Genomic DNA, 19,359 nt, shown 5'->3' with positions numbered 1-19,359 from the left:
GAGCTCCAGAAAGACGGCGATTCACTGTGCGAGGGAGTCAGAGCCGCGCCAAGTCTCGGCGAGCCTCCCCCACACTATCTCAGATATGAGTTGTTCCAACATCGTCTTAAAGGGGCAGTCACAGTGATAGGCTCTAAGTCTTTTAAAGAGACAGGAAGAACGATTGGGCTGAAATTCTTAAAGAGGCAGGTAAGGATCCTGGTTGGCAGGACTGTGCTTGCAGCGATAGAATCTCTTTTGGAGAGGTCTAGATGCCTTGGAAATTTAAGACTTGAGAGGGAGAGTTTGAAAAATGGAGGAACGGACTAATTTTCCCAGCAGGGCTTTAAGTACCAGGTAGGGGCGGGGCTTCTGGATTCTGGTAGCGGGAAACACAAGGGGAAGAGCCTGCAGGTCTGTGGGGTGGAGCCTAGGAAGCGGGACACGCGTGGAACTGGAACTGTGCTGGCTAAGGGGCAGGGCTCGTGGATCAAAGGACACTCATAAATGCCCTCGAGGATCTAGTCCGGTGCTTGAGAAATATCCCTTACGGCTTTGAGGAAGTTTGAAGGGACAGAAGTTCTCATCGCCGACCCCTCCCTGCCCTGAGGCGCGTGTAAACAGCGGCACGTGGATGCGAATTTGGGGGACGCGCCCACGCCCCTTCCCACCAAAACTGCACCGCGTGGGGCGGCGGGTGGAGCCGCGGGACAGTGACTAAACAGGGTGACCCGACTGCATTCCTGGCCAGTGTGTCAGCGCCGTTTCCCGTCCCCTTTGCCGAGATTTAGGATCCAACTGCAGACTTGGGGTTCCCCCTTCCTCTGCGGCTTGCCAGAGCAGAAGGAGGGTCAAAGGGAATGGGAAATGTTCTTTCCGCCAGGGATCTCCAAACAGTGACCGCCAGTGGGCGAGAGAAAGTTAGGGGAGCCGCCCCTACGGGCTCTGAGACTACAATTCCCAGATTATCCCAAGCTGCGAGGCGCCGACGTCGGTCGCGGGTGCTACTGGGGATTGTAGTTCAGCTCCATTGGGCTCTTGCTGGGAAACGCTGTATATCTTCATTCCGCCCCTTTTCACCCACCGTGAGACTGAAGTTCAGAGACCCAAAGGGTTACAATTTAGCCTTAAAGCTGTGGATTGGAGCCTGTGACTTTCCCCCAGCCTCCAATTTTCTACTCCTTTGGTCGCGTCCAAATTTTTACTTGGGAAAGGGGAAACTGAGCCTGGAGAGGTGGGGAAGGGCTCAGGAGTTCGTCTTCTGCAGCTTCCTGAGGTGGGAGTCTCTACCCTTCTGTGTCTTGCTGGCCGACTCACCCTTAACTTCTGGACCTTGCTCTTCCTGTCTGTGAAATGGATTTAGAATGAATCCATATGGAAATGTCTGCGTCCTGCCCCCCCCCCCCTTAGGACTACAAGTCCCAGGGTGCTCCAGGTGATATCTGCTCCCCCTCCCCTGCGGGGACCCGCCTCCTTTCAGCCGGAGTCACGTCGTCTAACCTGTTCCCAGAGCCTGCCCCGCCCCGTCCTCCGCTCCCAGCAGCTGGAGCTGGAGCCGGAGGAAGACCCCCCGGTGCCAGGATCTGCCCCGGACCGTGAGTTCCACCCTCCAGGGGTCCAGCGACCCTGGAGGAACCAGACACCGCGTCCCTGGGGGGAGTGGGAAGGGACTTGGACGCCAGGTCTCAGGGCAGAATTTGGGGTGCGCAGATGCCAGGGTACCTGGAAAAGAGAACTAGGATGTCTGAATAACTGGGTGAAAGGAGAGAGGATTTGGATGCCTGAGTTCTTCAATAGAGGACTCAGGTTCAAAGGGGTCCAGTGAGACGTTGTAGGTGGGATTCCTGAGTCTCTCGAGCTGCGGGCTCTTGGAAGTCTTCTGAGTCCTAGGGAAATATTGGGGTCTCGGATCCCTGATTCTTAGGCAGAAGTGGGAGCTTGGACGAGAGGCTCTGGAATGGGTGGTCACCCTACCGTCCTCCGGCTGCCTCCTCCGTTGAGCCCCTAGGTCTCTCAACAGAATTAAGGGTGGGTCGGGCATAGTGGAACCTGGTCTCTGAAATGGAACGGGACAAGGACCTGGGGTCCCTCCGGAGGGTATGGCCCGGCCCTCTTCCCACTTTCCGGCTCTAGGGTGGGGGCAGGGGGTGAGAAAACCGGGGCAGTTCTCCAACCTCCCTTGTGCCGCTGAGCGAACCCCAACATGTCATTAACTGAGGCGTCAGACCTGCCTAACCAGAGCAGGGACGTCCGCCCCAGGGCGCCCCCTGGCGGGGGTGAGGGAGCCTCCTATTGCCACATGGGGATGGGAAACATCTGGGGTTTGTAGAGGTCATTCTAGAGCCTAGGGCGGAATTCCAGAATGCTGATTTGGTCTGCCACTTAAGCATTACACAAAGAGGAATTGGTAAACTGAGGCTTAGAGGTGACAGCAGAGTTGGGGGTCAGGATTTGACCTCTTCCTTCCTCTTGTGGCAGCTCTCTGGGGGGCAGGATTCCACCAGAGTGTCTAACTAACCTCCCTCCCAGAGCTCCTTGCCCTGACCCTGAAGTGAGAAATGTCACTTCCACTCCCACTGTATGACCTGAGGTATTGTGAGAGATAAGGGAGGGATAGAGGCTAATTCTGGAGGTGTCTGTCCTTGAGGCTGGGGGAGGGCAGGGGCAGGCAGACACCTCCCTCTCTCTCCCCCCTTTTCTCCACCTCCATGCGTCATGAGGGGGGATTAAACAGGGAGAGGGGTGTTTGCTAATGTCTGAGCTTGAAGGGCATTTGGTGGCAGCCGGAAATGAAATTAAAAATAATAACTTAACTGCCAAAACAGGGCTCAGGTCATGCCAGGCTCAGGGCTGGCAGGGAGACAGGATGGATCCATTGTCTAGAGAAGTCTCAGGCAACTGCCCAAAAGCTGGACCTGTGAGTTACCAGTAAGGAGGGTTTCAACCCAGGGGAGGACTCCTCCCTACTAATGGGGAAACTGAGGCTGGAGGGCAGACGCTGCCCACACTCTGGGCTCTTGCCAGCTTCTGTCTGGAATCTTCCAAGGTTCTTCCTGTCCCAGTCCCCAAGTTACTGGGCATGATCACTGGGCAGAACTCAGGAATGTACAGGAGGAGTTTAGAACTCTGAGATCCTTGCACCTGGCAAGCTGAGAGCAGAGGAACTGAAACTTAGGGCTTTTAAAATCTCAGAGTTCAGAGGACCCTTTTGAGAGAAAAATTACTCAGGATCTTGAGCCCTCACTTGGCCTGACCTTGTCTTATCTTAATGAACTGCCAAGGCAGGCTGTTGATTTAGAATTCCGGATGTGTGAACTTTATTTCCTGCACACACTCTTCTTAACACTGTAGATCAATCAGGTCACCGGATCCTCACACCCTTTTGAGGTGAAGCTATTAGTTCACCCATTATACACATGAGGCAACAGGTACAGAAGCTAAGTAGCTAGTGGAGGCAGAGGCTGAGAGGGGAAGTCCCTAGCCCATTCCACAGAGGGGAAAATAAGCCCCAGAGAAGGTGGGGCCTCGCCCAGTGATCGTGTCGGGACAAAGCTGTAGGATGCTCATCTAGGTGTTCCCAGCCCATTCGGGCGTCCTGACTTTGTTCCTACTGGGGACGACTCCTCCAGGAAGCCCGCGGGATCCTTAACCCCAAAGAACCTGGCTAGGGTGCAGAGGAGGCGTGAAGAGGCGAGCCCAGGGGAGGATACCTGGGGGCGATGGGAGCCCGCAGGAGGGGGAGCTGAAGTTGGAGGGATGCCCGGGCTAGAGGACCTGAGGGCGGAGGGCGGGGGCAGGAGCCTGGGAACAGAGACGCGGCCCGCGCCCCGCCCTCGCGCCCCGCCCGGCCCCGCTCCCCTGCCCCGGGAGGTGAGCACCTGCCCGGGCCCGCCGCGCATTCCCGAGCTCTGAGATCAGTCGTGTCCGCCGGCGGGGCTGGGGTCGGGCGGTGATGGTGCGCCCTCTGGCGGTCGCGGCGCCAGCCTCCGGGACAACCCCACACCCATTGTTGGCATTTCCTTCGGATGTCAGCGTGGAATCTGAGAATCGTGCAGTCCCCCAAAACAACCGCTTACTGTCGAATGCTGGCACTGGAGGCCGCATAAAATTGATCGTTTTTATATTTTGACAGACGCAGTGGTTCCTGTGTATCTCTGAGATTCTAAAAGCCCCGAGTTTTGATTCCTATAGCCTCTACTTTCTGAGGTCTCAATTCCCAGAACTCTGAATTCCTACTGCTCCTTCAGACCAGATGGATCCTCACAATAGTCCTATGAGGTGAACAGTTATTTATCCCCATTTTACAGATTAGGAAACTGAAACCTGGCCAAAGTCTGACAGAGATCCTGCTGTACTTGAATAAGGGAGTCTGGCTCCTTACTCCTATTTTTATCTGCCATAGACTTCGAAGACAGTGTGGTCTCTAAAAAGTGGAATAGGAAAACAATTCTGGGCTAGCCAAATTAGAGAATTCTAGAATGTTCCAAAGTTAGAATCTTGGACTTAGAACTTTCCAACAATTCTCAAGTTGAGGGATTCCGTCTGTGAAGAACTTTAATTACAATCTCGAGTTCCCTATGTCTTTGGAATGGACGGCTCTTAGAGATAGAAAGGACTTCTCAGAATCGTTAACCTCCTCCTCCCACTGTGGGGAGACCGAGGCCCCAGGAGTGGAGAGGACTCATGGCCCAAGGCCACACACTCCCAGTACACCCAAATGAGCCACCAACTCCAGCAGGTTCTGTTTCCGTGGTTTCCCAGATGAAGGCTGCTAACAGCATGCCCCAGCCCGCCCTGCTGCCCACATCTTATGGCCAAAGCTAAGAGATGGATGTAGCAAGGAGGTGACAGGGCTGTCAGGCGTGGCGGCTACCATGGGAATGGAGATGGGGCTGGCTTGACCGGTTCTGGTGGCCTAGGTCCCTCCCACTGGGCCAGTGGCCACAACTGCCCATCTGATCCTGGCCATCTCCCTGTTCCTCCTCCTAACAATGGGTCAGTGTGAGCCAGGCCTCCTCTGGATGGGGACGCTTGAGGAGAAGAAGCTGAGCAGTCACTGCCCTCTGCGACTCCTCCAGTCTGGTGGAGAGGACACAGGATTAACAAGTTAGATCCTGATGTGAAACCCAGCTCTACAGACTTCTTGCAGGGTGAACTTGAACAAATCTCTCTGTGCCTTACTTTCTCATCTGCTAAGGCGCTTTTGACCATGGAATGAGTATGGAGCACAATGCATTTAGCGCAGTTCTTGAAGGCAGTGACCCCTCAATCAGTCGTTCTTGTTTTTATTATATTAAACTATTAAATAATGGGCATGGAGTCTGGGACGTGTGAAGCGGCACAACTATTACTGAAAAAAATACCTCTAGCATTTAGCAGTCTTCTGGTCCCTAGGTGGTCCCTAGCACAGTAACTGATAGGTGCAATTTCATTCCATGTTCATTGGCATGTGGTAGATAATCAATAGATACTCATAACCGGGCACGGTGGCGCACACTCATAATCCCAGTGGCTCGGGAGGCTGAGGCAGGAGGATTGCGAGTTCAAAGCCAGCCTCAAGAAAAGCGAGGCGCTAAGCAACTCAGTGAGACCCTGTCTCTAAATAAAATACAAAAAAAGGGCTGGGGATGTGGCTCAGTGGTCGAGTGCCCCTGAGTTCAATCCTCGGTATGCCCCCCCCCCCCAAAAAAAAAAAAGATTCTCATTGAAGGAATTCATTTTATTAGGACAGAGATAAAGAGATGAACAAGGAACCATGTAAAGAGAGAAAAGTGTATCTCCCAGAGAAAAGTATCTGGAGCCTTCTAGAACGGGTTTGGACTTCTAGGTAGTGAATGGACTGGGCTTTGAAGCAGTGGACATTTCCCATCTGGGAAGTGGAAGGGTAAAGCGCATCTGGCGGAGGAAAGAAGAGTAGAGGCGCTGTCGGGCTCCTGCAGGCACGGCGGTCCCTGAGGGCGGGGTCTGAGCCGGCTCCCCCACCACGCAGGCGCCCCGCTCCAGCCGGCACCATGGACAGCGAGGCATTCCAGAGCGCGCGGGACCTTCTGGACCTGAACTTTCAGTGTGAGCTGGGGTCAGGGGCGGGGCTTGCGGGGAGGGGCCCTGCCAGGAGGCCGGGTCCTTACCTTCACTCCCGCCCGCCCAGCGCTGGCCATGAAGCACATGGATCTGAAGCAGATGGAGCTGGACACGGCAGCGGCCAAGGTGGACGAACTGACCAAGCAGCTTGAGTCGCTGTGGTCAGACTCCCCAGCTCTTCCTGGCCCGCAGGCTGAAGTCCCCCCGAGGGTGAGCCTGGTTCCTGCCCTGACCCCCGAAGCCAGCTTCTTTTCTCCCCACATCCCAGGTCGGAGGCTTGGATTTCAGTCAAGGCTGCTCACTATGGTTGTGTAGGTCGTAGGTATTCAAGGACACTTGAAAGAGCGGACTGGTAGAGGTGGATGTCCTACAGGATCCCGGGAAGCAAAGGGGCTTTATCCTAAGTTGTACAAACAGTGGCAGGCTAGCCTGAGCCCAAAGTCAGGGGTCCTTCCCCAACAGCTCATCTGAGCTCACTGTGCCAAAATTTCCACCCTGGTGCCCTCCTCTGGGTTGAACTTTGATGACCTCTTCTGACTTCCCCCATAGACCCCTCCACTAACGTGTCCTTTCACCCCTCAACGCCCTGGCCTCCCACAGCTGTCCCGCTACAGCTCCAGCCCGGTCCCCGAGCCTCTCGGCAGCCGAGGGTCCCCCCGGAAGGCAGCCACGGACAGCGCAGACACCCAGTTCGGACGCTCCGAGAGTGCCCCGGCCCTGCACCCTTACAGCCCGCTGTCCCCTAAGGGCCGTCCATCGTCTCCGCGCACTCCGCTCTATCTGCAGCCGGACACCTATGGCAGCCTGGATCGCGCGCCCTCGCCCCGGCCGCGCGCCTTCGAAGGCGCCGCCAGCCCCCTCGGCCGTGCGCCCTCCCCGCGGCCGGGGTCAGGCACGCTCCGTCAGCAAGGTCCCCCCACACCCTTCGACTTCCTGGGCCGCGCGGGCTCCCCGCGTGGCAGCCCTTTGGCGGAGGGGCCCCAGGCCTTCTTCCCTGAGCGCGGACCCTCGCCGCGCCCGCCTGCGGCCGCCTATGACACACCATCGGCCTTCGGGAGTCCCCTGCTGGGCGCGGGCGGCAGCGCCTTCGCCCCGCCTCTGCGCGCGCAAGGTGAGTCAGGGGCCCTGAACTTGCGGGGTGACGGGGGCTGGGGTCCAGCCCGCCATCACATCCTCATGCGCAACCATCCGCCCAGACGACCTGACGCTGCGCCGGCGGCCCCCTAAAGCCTGGAACGAGTCTGATCTGGACGTGGCGTACGAGAAGAAATCTACGCAGACCTCCAGCTATGAACGTGAGCGAGCGAGGCCGGGAGCTGGGGGACCAAAGGCGAGGACCCCCGCACCCCTGCTCTAATGATTCCTGCCCCTCAGGCCTGGACGTCTTTGCGCGGCCCGCCTCGCCCGGCCTGCAGCTGCTGCCCTGGAGAGAGAGCAGCCTGGATGGGCTGGGGGCCACCGGCAAGGTGAGGGACCAGTGAGGTCAGATGAGGGAGTGGGACCAGCCTCCTCCTGGAGAGCCTGGTCTCCATGCGCCTCCTACTTCATCCTGATTTCCACCCCTCCTGAGCCCTAACCCCTCTGGCTTCCTGCCTCCTCTCCCTTCTCCCTTCCCTTTCCCACCCGAGTCTCTGCTCCCTGCCCACGCCCACGTTTCCTCTCTCTATCCCCCAGGACAACCTCACCAGCGCCACTCTGCCCCGCAATTACAAGGTCTCGCCTCTCGCCAACGACAGGCGTTCTGACTTGGGCAGCTACCGCCGCTCGCTGGGCTCCGTAGCGCCGTCAGGCACTTTGCCCCGCAGCTGGCAGCCTGTCAGCCGCATCCCCATGCCGCCCTCCAGCCCCCAGCCCCGCAGGGCCCCTCGCCAGCGCCCCATCCCCCTCAGCATGATATTCAAGCTGCAGAACGCATTCTGGGAGCAGGGGGCCAGCAGGGCCATGCTCCCTGGGTCTCCCATCTTCTCCCGAGCACCCCCACCTAAACTGCCCCCTCAGACCCAGCCGGCCCCCCAGACCCAACTGCAGCCCCAGCCACAGCCCCAGTTGCCCCCCCAGCCCCAGCCCCAACAACAGCCCCAGCCTCAGCCCCAGCCTCAGCCCCAGCCCCAGCCCCAGCCCCAGCCCCAGCCCCAGTCCCAACCCCAGGCCCCAGCCCACCAGGTCCCCCAACAGACATGGCCACAGGCAAATGAAGGTGAGTCAATAATGGGGCCCCAGAGGGCTGGTTGAAGGGAGGACAACGACAGGGACAGATCAGCTGGGAGAACATCTCCTAGTCACTGTCCCTACAGAAAGTTAGGCCGGATGAACTTGGGAATTGGCATAGGAGACAGGGATTGTACCATGGTTCAGCTGGACTCTGGGGCCAGCCTGCCTGCTCCATACTGTGCGACCTTAGGTGTGGCACGTCACCTCTGTGGGCCTCAGTTTCCTTGAGTGTAAAAGCTGAACAATGATAGAACCTATCTTTTTTTTATAAGTTTTTTTAAATTTTATTTTAGTTATCAATGAACCTTTATTTTTTATTTATTTATATGTGGTGCTGAGAATCGAACCCAGTGCCTCATGCATGCTAGGCAAGCGCTCTACCACTGAGCCACAACTCCAGCCCCGATAGAACCTATCTTATTGGGAGATGGTATTAAACCATATCCAGTCCTTGAAATAGGGCCAATGCATAGTAATCCCACAGTAGCTATCATTTGTTGTAATAATTATTTTTGGTATGAGATCCATGGAGTTAAGCAGAGAGGATTTCAGCCTCTTTCCACCACTGACTTACTGTGTGACTCAGGATGAGTTACCTAACTTGTCTGAGTATCTGTTTGCCCATCTGTGAAGAGAGACTAATGTCTACTTCATAGGAGTGTGACAGGGATTGTGTCATAATAGTGATTGTTCCTCTGGGTGCGGTGGAGCACGCCTATAACCCCAGAAACTTGGGAGGAGGCTGAGGCAGGAGGATCACAAGCTCAAGGCCAGCCTCAGCAACTTAATGAGTTGTCAGCAACTTAGCAAGCCCCTGTCTCAAAATTAAAATTTATATATTATATATATATATATACTATTTATATATGGCTGGGGATGTAGCTCAGTGGTAAGGTGCACCTGGGTTCAATTCCCAGTACTAAAAAAGAAAAAAAGTGATCATTGCTATTTCCACCTGCTTGCTTGCTTGCTTTGGGACCAGGGATTGAACCCAGGGGTGCTTAACAAAAAGCAATCCTTTTTGTTTTTTATTTAGAGACAGGGTCTCACTAAGTTGCTTAGAGCCTTGCTAGGTTGCTGAGACTGGCTTTGAACTTGCAGTCATCCTGTCTCGGCCTCCTGAGCCCCTGGGATTACAGAGGTGCACCACCATACGCAGCTCGCACAGCCAGAGGGCAATAAGACAGAGAGAAGAGATCATTAAATGCTGGGATTCTACTTCTGGCAGAAATTTTCTGCCTGAGATGCTAGGAGAGGAAAGCCTGAAGATCTTGGAAAATCAAGTCTGTCATGGTTGCTAGGAGTACAGACTCTGGAGTCAGCCAGCTGTGTGACTTTGGGCAACTCAATTATTCTCATTGAGGTTCAGATTTCCTTCTCATAGTTCGGAGACGATAGTCTATCTACTTCAGAAGGTAGTGGGGAGAGTTCAGCATGACCAGCATGTAAAGTGTCAGGTGCATCCTAAGTGCTCAATAAATGGGAGGTATGATTGTATATTATTCACAGTCCAGGGAACATGTAGCCCAGAGAGGGCAAGAAACTGCCCTGAGGTCACACTGCAAATAAGGTAGTGATTGCAGGCCCTGGAAGTTGTGGAGAGTCTTGGGGGCCTCCAGAGGACTTGTCCTCTGATTGGTTTCTTGTTCCTGCTAGGCCTCCTCAAACCCCCTGCCGAGACAGAGGCTGAGCCAGAGCTAGAGGGGCTGCTGACACCCGTACTGGAGGCTGGCGATGCAGATGAAGGCACTGTAACTCGGCCCCTCAGCCCCACGAGGCTGCAGCCCGCACTGCCCCCTGAGGCGCAGTCGGTTCCGGAGCTGGAGGAGGTGGCACGGGTGCTGGCAGAGATTCCTCGGCCCCTCAAACGCAGGGGCTCCATGGAGCAGAGCCCTGCCGTGGCCCTGCCCCCCACTCACAAGAAGCAGTACCAGCAGATCATCAGCCGCCTCTTCCATCGTCATGGAGGGCCAGGGCCTGGGGGGCCTGAGCCAGAGCTGTCCCCCATCACTGAGGGATCTGAGGCCAGGGCCGGGCCCCCTGCTCCTGCCCCACCAGCTCCCATACCACCCCCAGCCCCACCCCAGAGCAGCCCAGCAGAGCAGCCACAGAGCATGGTGAGTAAAACAAGGAAACCGGGGTACGTCTGCTAGTGTCTGGGGCAGCGGCTGTAACAGGAAGCCTGCAGAGTAGGGCGCCTACGCACGAGGCAGCCCTCTTCTAGGCACGAGTCCAGGAGTCTGGGAATCCACTCTCCCCTGCTCTGGTCCCTGGGGCCATGTGTTAAGTGTATCGCTGCAGAGCTGGCCTGCCTGTTTGAGTCCTGGCTGTGCGCCACTCACCAGCTGTGCATTCTTGAGTGAGACACTTAGCCTCTCTGGGCCTCAGTTTCCTCATTTGTGAATGGTGAGAATAACAGCCACCTCATCAGGTTGCCGTGAAGGTCAGGTGTGTCGAGTGGGTAGAATGGTGCCTGGCACCAAACTGCTAACTGCCACTGTTGTCATGCGCCCAGGGCATGGTCTCCTGCCGATCTTGGTATTGAGTGTGCACCATGACTGGGGCGGTTGTAGTCAAATGGACTGTCCTGAACACCGAGTGTCCACGTGCCTGGGACAGTTTCCAGAGAAGGGGGCGTGAAGCATACACCCCAGAATGCCTGTTCCCAGCCCCTCCAGCGTAGAGCCAAGGAACATACAGGCTCAGGAACCTGAGATCGAGAGGGGAAGAATGATATCTCGAAATGGGAGAATTGTCCCATCAGAGAATCACAACGTCCTGGCCACAGAGAAACTTGAAAAGACCCAGAATTCAAGAATTAAACTCTTGCTGGGCACGGTGGCCACACCTGCAATCCCAGTGACTCAGGAGGCCGAGGCAGGAGGATCACGAGTTCAAAGCCAGCCTCAGCAATTTAATGAGGTGCTAAGCAACTCAGTGAGACCCTGTCACTAAATAAAATACAGTAAAGGGCTGGGATGTGGTCAGTGGTGAAGCGCCCCTGGGTTCAATCCCTGGTACCAAAAAAAAAAAAAGAATTAATCTATCACAACCTCAGGGCAGTAAAATATTGGAATTCTAGAACACAGGATGTTTAAAAAACAGGATCCTAGAATTATAGTTAATATTGCAGACTCATTGTTAATGATTTTTGAAGTTACCAAAACTGAAAATCAAAAATTCATAATTTGAATTATAAAGTCACAGGTTAGTGCACTACTAGGTTGTAATACAAGAACTATTTATTTATTTGTTATTGGTTCCAGGGATTGAAATCAGAGGTGCTTTACCACTGAGCCACATCCCCAGCCCTTTTTATTGTTTTATTTGGACATAGGGTCTCACTAAGTTGCTTAGGGCCTCCATAAATTTCTGAGGCTGACCTAGAACTTGTGATCCTCCTGTCTCAGTCTCCTGAGCCACTGGGATTACAGGCAAGTGCCACCATGCTCATTAATATTTAATATTAATCAAATAAAATCAACATTTTAATTAATTAATTAATTTAAAAGTCATTTAAAAAAATTTTTAGTTGTCAATGGGCCTTTATTTTATTTTAAAAAAACACGGGCCAGGGTTGTAGCTCAGTGGTAGAGCATTTACCTAGCACTGTGTGAGGCACTGGGTTCAATTCTCAGCCCTCATAAAAATTAAAAAAAAATAAAGTTGTCCATCTACAACTACAAAAACATTTTTAAAAAGAGTAATATTTTCAATTAACACTTTCTATAATAAAATAATACAGAAACAACATAGAAAACATGGGAGAAACAGAAATCAATAAGAAGGGCAAAAATCTCAGCACTCAGGACTACGCTAAACATTTTGAGTATTTCCTTCAGGCTTTTTGCAACAAAATGCTAACAGCAAAATATGAAAGTCCTCAGTCCTAGAAGCTCAGGATTGCAAAACCCTGACCCCTCCACAATTTGAAATAGTACAGCTTAGCATTTCTGCAATCACAGCTTATTGGAAACTTGAAATAACAGGGCATATCTGTAATCCTAGCCACTCAGGAGGCTGAGACAGGAGGATCACAGGTTTGAGGCTAGCTTGGGCAACTTAGCAAGAACCTATCTCAAAAAAAATTTTTAAAGGAGCTGGGGATGGTAGCTCAGTGGTAGAGCTCTTGCCTAGAATGCACCGGGCCCTGGGTTCAATCCCCAGTACTGGAAAAAAGAAAGGAAAGAAAAATAACAGCATCAGAAGACTTTGGATTCGGTGCCTCTTAGGATCTCTAAATTCCAGAATCTTGCAATCATTGAAATGCTGGAGACAGCCGAGACCGGAATAACTAACACTGCATACACACACACTCTGTGTAAATCAATCGTCTGGTAGGAAAGTTAAAAATAAGGAATAATATGATAAATACTCACATTCCAAACCTCTGGAATTGAGACCTGGTAACATCTTGTCAGGCTTGTCATTTTACCTATATGTTTTAATACGGATCTTATTTTGTATATTCATATATATGCACGTGCACATACATGTGCGTGCGCGTGTGTCTGTGTGGATAGTGAATAACCGGCTTCCACAATCATTGCCTTGAAGGTCTAGAATTACTTGGCCCACTCCAAGGCCTCTCAGCCCCTCGCAGGCCTCGGGGCTCAAGATCCAAAGTTATGTACTGTCACAGGGAACTGAAGCGTCTGGGAGGACGCCGCACCCCAGCCCCTCTGGACCAGGACTCACCTCCCTCCTGGGTGCGAATCCCAGCCCTCCCCCTGTATAGATGCGTGATCTGGGCGGCTGCCGCCGGGTTCTTAAACCTGGGTCCCCCGCGGCCCCATAATGGGTTTGCAGTGCTAACAATCCCTCCTGGTCTCTGAGGTCCCCGCCCTGTCCCGCAGGAGATGCGCTCAGTGCTGCGGAAGGCGGGCTCCCCGCGCAAGGCCCGGCGGGCGCGTCTCAACCCGCTGGTGCTGCTGCTGGACGCGGCGCTGACCGGGGAGCTGGAAGTGGTGCAGCAGGCGGTGAAGGAGGTGAGGGACACTGAGCGGGAGGGCGCGGGTGTGGGGAGGCATCCACTGGACTGAGTCCCTTCGCGGTCCACCAGATGAACGACCCGAGCCAGCCCAACGAGGAGGGCATCACCGCGCTGCACAACGCCATCTGCGGCGCTAACTACCCCATCGTGGACTTCCTCATCGCCGCGGGCGCCAACGTCAACTCCCCTGACAGCCACGGCTGGTGAGGCCTAAGCCGCAGGGGGCGGGCGGGGGCGTGGGTGGCCGGCGGGCTGGCGCGGCCCCCCTCACGCTTGCCTCCCGCGCCTAGGACACCGCTGCACTGCGCGGCGTCGTGCAACGACACGGCCATCTGCACCGTGCTTGTGCAGCACGGCGCCGCAATCTTTGCCACCACTCTCAGCGATGGCGCCACCGCCATCGAGAAGTGCGACCCCTACCGGGAGGGCTACGCTGACTGCGCCACCTACCTAGCAGGTGCGGGCCGGGCTGGGGCTCCAGGGCTGGCCGCTGCGCAGGCTACACCCAACGGGGAGAGGAGGCCCTGGGTGCCGCGCCAGCCCCTTGGCGGGATCTCTGGAGAGAGGGTAGTGGGGTGGAGCACCTGCAGGGAGAGGCGTGGCAGTGGGCGGGCTGTGCCATTTTTAGGGAGAAGGGGGACCCAGGCTGTGCCATTCAGCTGGACACCTGCAGGGAGGGCGTGGTGGTGGAGATAGTGCTGCTCCGCTGCCTTCTCGCTTGTGGGGTGGGAAGTCGGAGTTTCAGCTGCACCATGCGCCTGGCACAGGGCTGAGCAGGTGGCTCTACCACCTGCCTGAGACACAGCACTACACACCTGGCAGGTGAGAAGCCATGCTGCTGGGAGACCTAGGGACTGCTCCTCTTGAGGGGGGGTCTAGAGGCTGTACCATCTCTCCGGGGCCGGGCTGCATCACCTAGGCCCCCGCCCCCAGGGAGGGCGAGTAGCGGGGAACCTCGGGGATTAGCGTGGGGTCTCTTCTGCACACCTGGAAAAGCAACTTCTATCATAGTTTGGCGTGAGGGACCATGGACTCTAGTGATTCAACAGTGTACACCGGGGAATGGGGGACGCTGACCCACGTCCTGGGTCCTGGAATGTTACGAGGCTGCCAATTCCAGCATCTGACTTTCCCTCTGGCTCACGTCCCCTGAATGGGCACGCACAGCTCTCGAGTTGGCTAGTCCCGCTGCTGCGGAAAGTGCCAGGTCCCAGGTCAGCCACTATCCCCAGCGGGCGCCACCTGGCGGCGCTCAGCCGGGCTCTCACGGTGGCGATCGTGGCCTTTCAGACGTGGAGCAGAGCATGGGGCTGATGCACAGTGGGGCGGTGTACGCTCTCTGGGACTACAGTGCCGAGTTCGGGGACGAGCTGTCCTTCCGTGAGGGCGAGTCTGTCACCATCCTGCGGAGGGACGGGCCGGAGGAGACCGACTGGTGGTGGGCCACGCTGCATGGCCAGGAGGGCTACGTGCCGCGCAACTACTTCGGGGTGAGGACCTCGTGGCGGCAGTGTGGGGCAGACCTCACAGGAAAAGGGAGGGAGAAGCCCAGTCCAGGGGAATGGGAAGCCGCCACAAGGGTCCCCCTGGGTGGAGGGAGAAGCAAACCCGCGGTGGTAACAGTGGGGAAGGGAGTCAGGGGAGCAGGTGAGGAAGTGGGCCCTTACCCGTACTGCCATTTGGTTCCTGCTCGATCAGGTGTTTCTGCTGGGCTGGGGTGTGGCCTGTCTAGCTGGGCAAGGTTCTGGGTTCCATTCCTAGCCCTGCAAAAAAAAAAAAAAAAAAAAAAAAAAAGTTTTATTATCATCCCTGATTATTTTGATGGGGAGGTTAAAAGAGAATCCCATCTGACTGGGATGAACCCAACTACTGTGTATAACTATAAAGTTTAATTAAAAAGAATGAAAAGGTTTAAAAAAAATCCCACCTTAGTAACGAGGAAAAGGTAAGGAATTGTACATTACAGCTGTGCACTGGGGCACCTGAATGTGACCCCAGCGACTGGCGAGGCCAAGACAGGAGGGTGCCAAGTCTGACACTCCTTGGCAACTTAGTTGGTCCCTCTCTTGATAAGTCAATAGGAATGGGGCTGGGACTCAGCGGTAGGGTGCCTTAACTTCTATAAAGTTAGAGAAGATCCTCCCAGGAGTGAGGGGTCCATTATCTTCCTGGGAAAGAATATTCGGGTAGAGCTGGGATTCAGGAGAAGCCGCGGTGATGGGAGAAACAGGCATCGCCTTCGTGGTCGGTGAAGAGCCTCAGGATACCCGCTTCCGCCGTGGGCTGCTGGTGTGGAGGTCTTGTGTGGTGTTTGGAGAGGACGAGAGACTTGGGGTTCTGGGTGCCAGGGGGCCCATGAGGAAGGATGGGGGATGGAGGCAGCCCAGCTCTGTGGGGTGGGTGTCAGGCAGGATGAAGGTTGGGAGCCCCTGATGTCTGCCTGAAGGTCTGCTTCCCTCAGCTCTTCCCCAGGGTGAAGCCTCAGAGGAATAAAGTCTAGCAGTACAGAAGGACGTTCTCCCAGGTGACAGGAGCAAGCTGGCCTGCCCTGGCCCCAGGCCTCCCACTCCACATACTGCCGTGTTTACCTGTGCCCCCAGCCCTGCAGGGGTGGCCGTGGGGCCCTGGCCACCAGTTCTCAGCTCTCCCAGAAGCCCAGGGGAGGAAAACTTCAGCCTTAAGTCTAGGAATCTGCCTTATCCATGGGAGGTCCAAGGGGTGAGGCTAGGAATCTTGGGGGCAGGAGAGCCTCTGCATTTGCCATGGCAGATCCCGTCCAAAGTGCCTCCTGCCCCAACTGCCAATCACTCCTCGCTATCTGCAAGCCAACCCGCCATCCCAGCTGAGCCTGGGATTCGTGACCCCACCAACTGACTTCCCTGGAGTCACCTCCGATCCTGTGTCTCCCAGAAGCCCTGGGGTTCTAGGGGAGGCCTGTTGATTTCTACCAGGATCCTCCCCCCACTCTCCCCAGTCAAGTGCCTTCACAGAGTGCTGGTTTTATGTTTATAACATAAATGGGGAACTTTTTCTTTATAAATAAAGGTAGTTTGCACAGAAATTGATTCCCTTCTCTTTTGATTCTGTTCTGACTTAATAAATGCTCATTTTGGGCAAACCAGTGTGTTTTTTGTTTGTTTGTTTGTTTTGTGACTTTGGGGATGTGGGGCCTCCGCATGTTTGGCAGGCGTTCTACCACTGAGCTATGCCCTCATCCCCTGGCAAAGCAGTCTTAAAGCAGTCACTTTCTAAGGGACTTCCCTGACCAGATGTGAATCCGTCCTCTTTTCTGTGCTTAACATTCCTCTTTTGTATCTTTTATTTTATAGTATGTATTAGTTAGCTTTTCGCCACTCTAACAAACTACCCAAGGTAAATTAACTTTGTAAAGAAAAGAGATTTACTTAACTCACAGATTTGGAGCCACATCCCCAGCCCTATTTTGTATTTTATTTAGAGACAGAGTCTCACTGAGTTGCTTAGCGCCTCGCTTTTGCTGAGGCTGGCTTTGAACTCTCGATCTTCCTGCTTCAGCCTCCTGAGTCTCTGGGATTACAGGCTTGCGACACCACACCCAGCCATATGCAGAGTCCTAAAGCCCAAACACCATGGCACAGGCTCTGGCACAAGGGCTGCTGGTGCTTGACCAGAGGGTGTGCAGGAAGGAGGTGTGTCTCCTGGGGGTAGGTTATGTCACTAGGGTCCCGTGTTTGATTCCTACCAGTCTTCTGGCTGCAGTTCTTCCACCAGCCCTTGGCCTGACGCTGGAGCCACCCTAAGCTCTACCTGCTCACCCCTTCATATCTCTGAGTGACATAAACCTAGCTTGGAAGGAAGAAAATCTAGATTTATCACTGGAGAAATTTAGGAAAGATTCTCTGCTTGCTGGGCCTGTTTCTCCATCTTAAATGGATCATGGTAAGTATCTTAGGGATCATCATGAGTATTCAGTCATTCATTCCCATTTTTGAGCACCTATTGTTTGCCATTGTCTGAAGCTGGGAACACAGCAGTGAACAAGGAGACTAAGGTCTCTGCTGTCAAATTCATACACTGTGGACCTTTGATGATATTAAACAAGGTTTACTACTTTCTCTGGGTTGGCTAATGAGTTGTTTTCACAGTATCAATTTTAGACATTTTGAAATACTTATGGATGAAATGATGCGTGAGATTTGCTTCAAAATAACGGTCTGGGGGGCAAGGAGGTGCGTAGAAGAAGCAAGATGAGCCCAGAGTCGAACACTGCTGAGGTATAGTATGAGTATGTGGGGTTTGTTCTACTCTTCTTCCAACTGTGTGTTTGAAATTGTCCTTGACACAGTTTTAAAATGTCCCAGCTGGCTGGGCACGGTGGCACATGCCTGTAATTTCAGCAGCTCAGGAGGCTAAGGCAGAGTGATCATGAGCTCAAAGTCAACCTCAGCAAGTTAGTGAGGTCCTAAGCAACTCAGGGAGATCCTGTGACAAAATAAAATACAAAAAAAGGGCTGGGATGTGGCTCAGTGGTTAAGCACCCCTGGGTTCACTCCCCAATACCCCCCAAAAAAAAGAAAGAAAGAAAGAAAGTCCCTGGAAGAGAGACAAAGTAAAAAATAAATAAATAAATAGATAAGTAAATAAATAGATAAATAAATAAATCAAATGATGAGCAAAATCTACTTCAGATTCAATGGTGACCACCATGAGAGAAAAACCAAGTCATGGGGAGGTGGTGAAGCCCTTGTGCAAGGTTGGGAGGTGTGTTTCCTGTGGCTGCCGTAACAAATGTCCCAAACTCTGTGGCTTAAAATCACACATATTTATTTTCCCCACGACCTTTGGCACCAGGGATTGAACCCAGGGGTGCTTAACCACTGAGCCACATCCCCAGTCCCCCTTTTATTTTATTTAGAGACAGGGTCTTGCTGGGTTGCTGAGGCTGGTTTTGAACTCAAGGTCCTCTTGCCTCAGCCTCCCAAGCCACTGGGATGACAGACAGGCGTGCTCCACTGTGCCCAGCTTTCTGACTCTTGTGAAGGTTGGAAGTCCCAGTTCACTAGCACTGGGCTGAAACCAAGACCTTGGCAGAGCCATCTTTCCCAGAGGCTCTTGGGAGAATTCATGCCCTTCCTTTCTGGCGTCCAGAGCCGCATTCTTTGCATTCCTTGGCTCCTGGCCCCTTCCTTCACCTTCAAAAGGAATCTTCCTGTTAGAGTTGGATTTGAGATGATGTTTAGGGGCCAGAGACACTCCGGCATCAGCTCCCTGGCTCCTGATCCCAGGGCTCTGTGTGCCAGGCAAGCCCTCCACACAGAGCTGTCCCCCACTCCCCAAAGAAAATCGCAATTGCAAAGACCCGGAGCAGGATATTGTCAGTTGGTCATTGGAAAACCGTTCTAAACCCCCCAGGTGGTAACTCTCTCCCGTGAGCATAAGCGGGTGAAGTGACAAAGTCTAAGAAACAGAACAGAAGGAGCACTTCTGAGATGAGGTTCTAAAAGACAACAGTGACTTCCATCTTGCTTCCATACCTCTCTGGCTCTTCTTGACATAGTCAGGAACCTCCAGGAAAAACAGGACCCCTTACGGACGAAGGAATAAGCATCTCAGGGGAAATAAGACAGCCAGTCTAGCTCTCAGTCTTAAGGGGTTAACAGCCATACTAGAGAATCAGGAGTTCAAAGGTAAGCTGATCTCCAAGTCTGCGGGAATGAGAAGCTGGGAGGCAGAAAAGTCAGCTGGGCCTTCTGAGCCTCTGTGGTCAGCAGCAATAAACGCCAGCTCCAGCGGAAGTGGGGTCTGCACTATTGGAAAATAATATCACAGACTTTCCCAAATAGTAAAGGCAGCACCAGATGCTGAGAAACCAAAGCCTGTGTGAAACAGTCACCTTTACCTTATCAGCCTAGGAAAACGCACACCTCTAGATGGAGACAAGATGGTACTGAGCCAGGGACAGTGGCCCCGAGGCTCTCCTGAAATCCCAGCAGCAGGGGTGGCGGGTGGGGATGAGGCAGGAGGATCCCAAGTTCAGAGCCAGCCTCAGCAACTTAGTGCAGCCCTAAGCAACTGAGCGAGACCCTGTCTCTAAACAAACAAAAAAAAAAATATTT

General features: G+C 53.9%; 1 protein-coding gene across 6 annotated transcripts; it reads left to right on the top strand.

Annotated features, from left to right (window-relative positions):
* Positions 1-140: 140 nt before the first annotated feature.
* PPP1R13L (protein phosphatase 1 regulatory subunit 13 like) lies at positions 141-16,386 on the top strand. 6 transcript variants are annotated; one of them, XM_079118884.1, is made up of 14 exons: positions 1,359-1,574; positions 4,112-4,257; positions 5,969-6,045; positions 6,128-6,270; positions 6,661-7,171; positions 7,257-7,355; positions 7,435-7,526; positions 7,735-8,257; positions 9,928-10,388; positions 13,128-13,259; positions 13,334-13,467; positions 13,555-13,721; positions 14,555-14,754; positions 15,726-16,386. In XM_079118884.1, exons 2-14 carry the CDS (start codon positions 4,232-4,234, stop codon positions 15,762-15,764), a joined length of 2,604 nt encoding a protein of 867 aa, XP_078975010.1. In that variant the 5' UTR covers positions 1,359-1,574; positions 4,112-4,231; the 3' UTR covers positions 15,765-16,386. The 6 variants fall into 6 exon arrangements, with proteins under 6 accessions (XP_078975014.1, XP_078975013.1, XP_078975010.1 ...); XM_079118886.1 differs by having other exon boundaries at positions 1,360-1,574; positions 5,706-6,045; XM_079118888.1 differs by lacking the exons at positions 1,359-1,574; positions 4,112-4,257 and adding an exon at positions 141-189.
* Positions 16,387-19,359: the final 2,973 nt, after the last annotated feature.

Source organism: Sciurus vulgaris, assembly GCF_902686455.1.
Source record: "Sciurus vulgaris genome assembly, chromosome: 17".
Lineage (NCBI taxonomy): Eukaryota > Metazoa > Chordata > Mammalia > Rodentia > Sciuridae > Sciurus > Sciurus vulgaris.
The sequence above is the reverse complement of the archived record's forward strand: the minus strand, read 5'-3'. Positions and strand labels throughout refer to the sequence as shown.

What these genes read in the sequence shown, in the direction of transcription:
- PPP1R13L (XM_079118884.1), top strand. Translation starts at nt 4,232, where the DNA reads ATGGATCCTCACAATAGTCCTATGAG. An exon ending in GGCTGGGGGCCACCGGCAAG is followed by an intron (nt 7,527 to 7,734) that starts GTGAGGGACCAG and finishes TCTATCCCCCAG; the next exon opens with GACAACCTCACCAGCGCCAC. An exon ending in CAGAGCAGCCACAGAGCATG is followed by an intron (nt 10,389 to 13,127) that starts GTGAGTAAAACA and finishes CCTGTCCCGCAG; the next exon opens with GAGATGCGCTCAGTGCTGCG.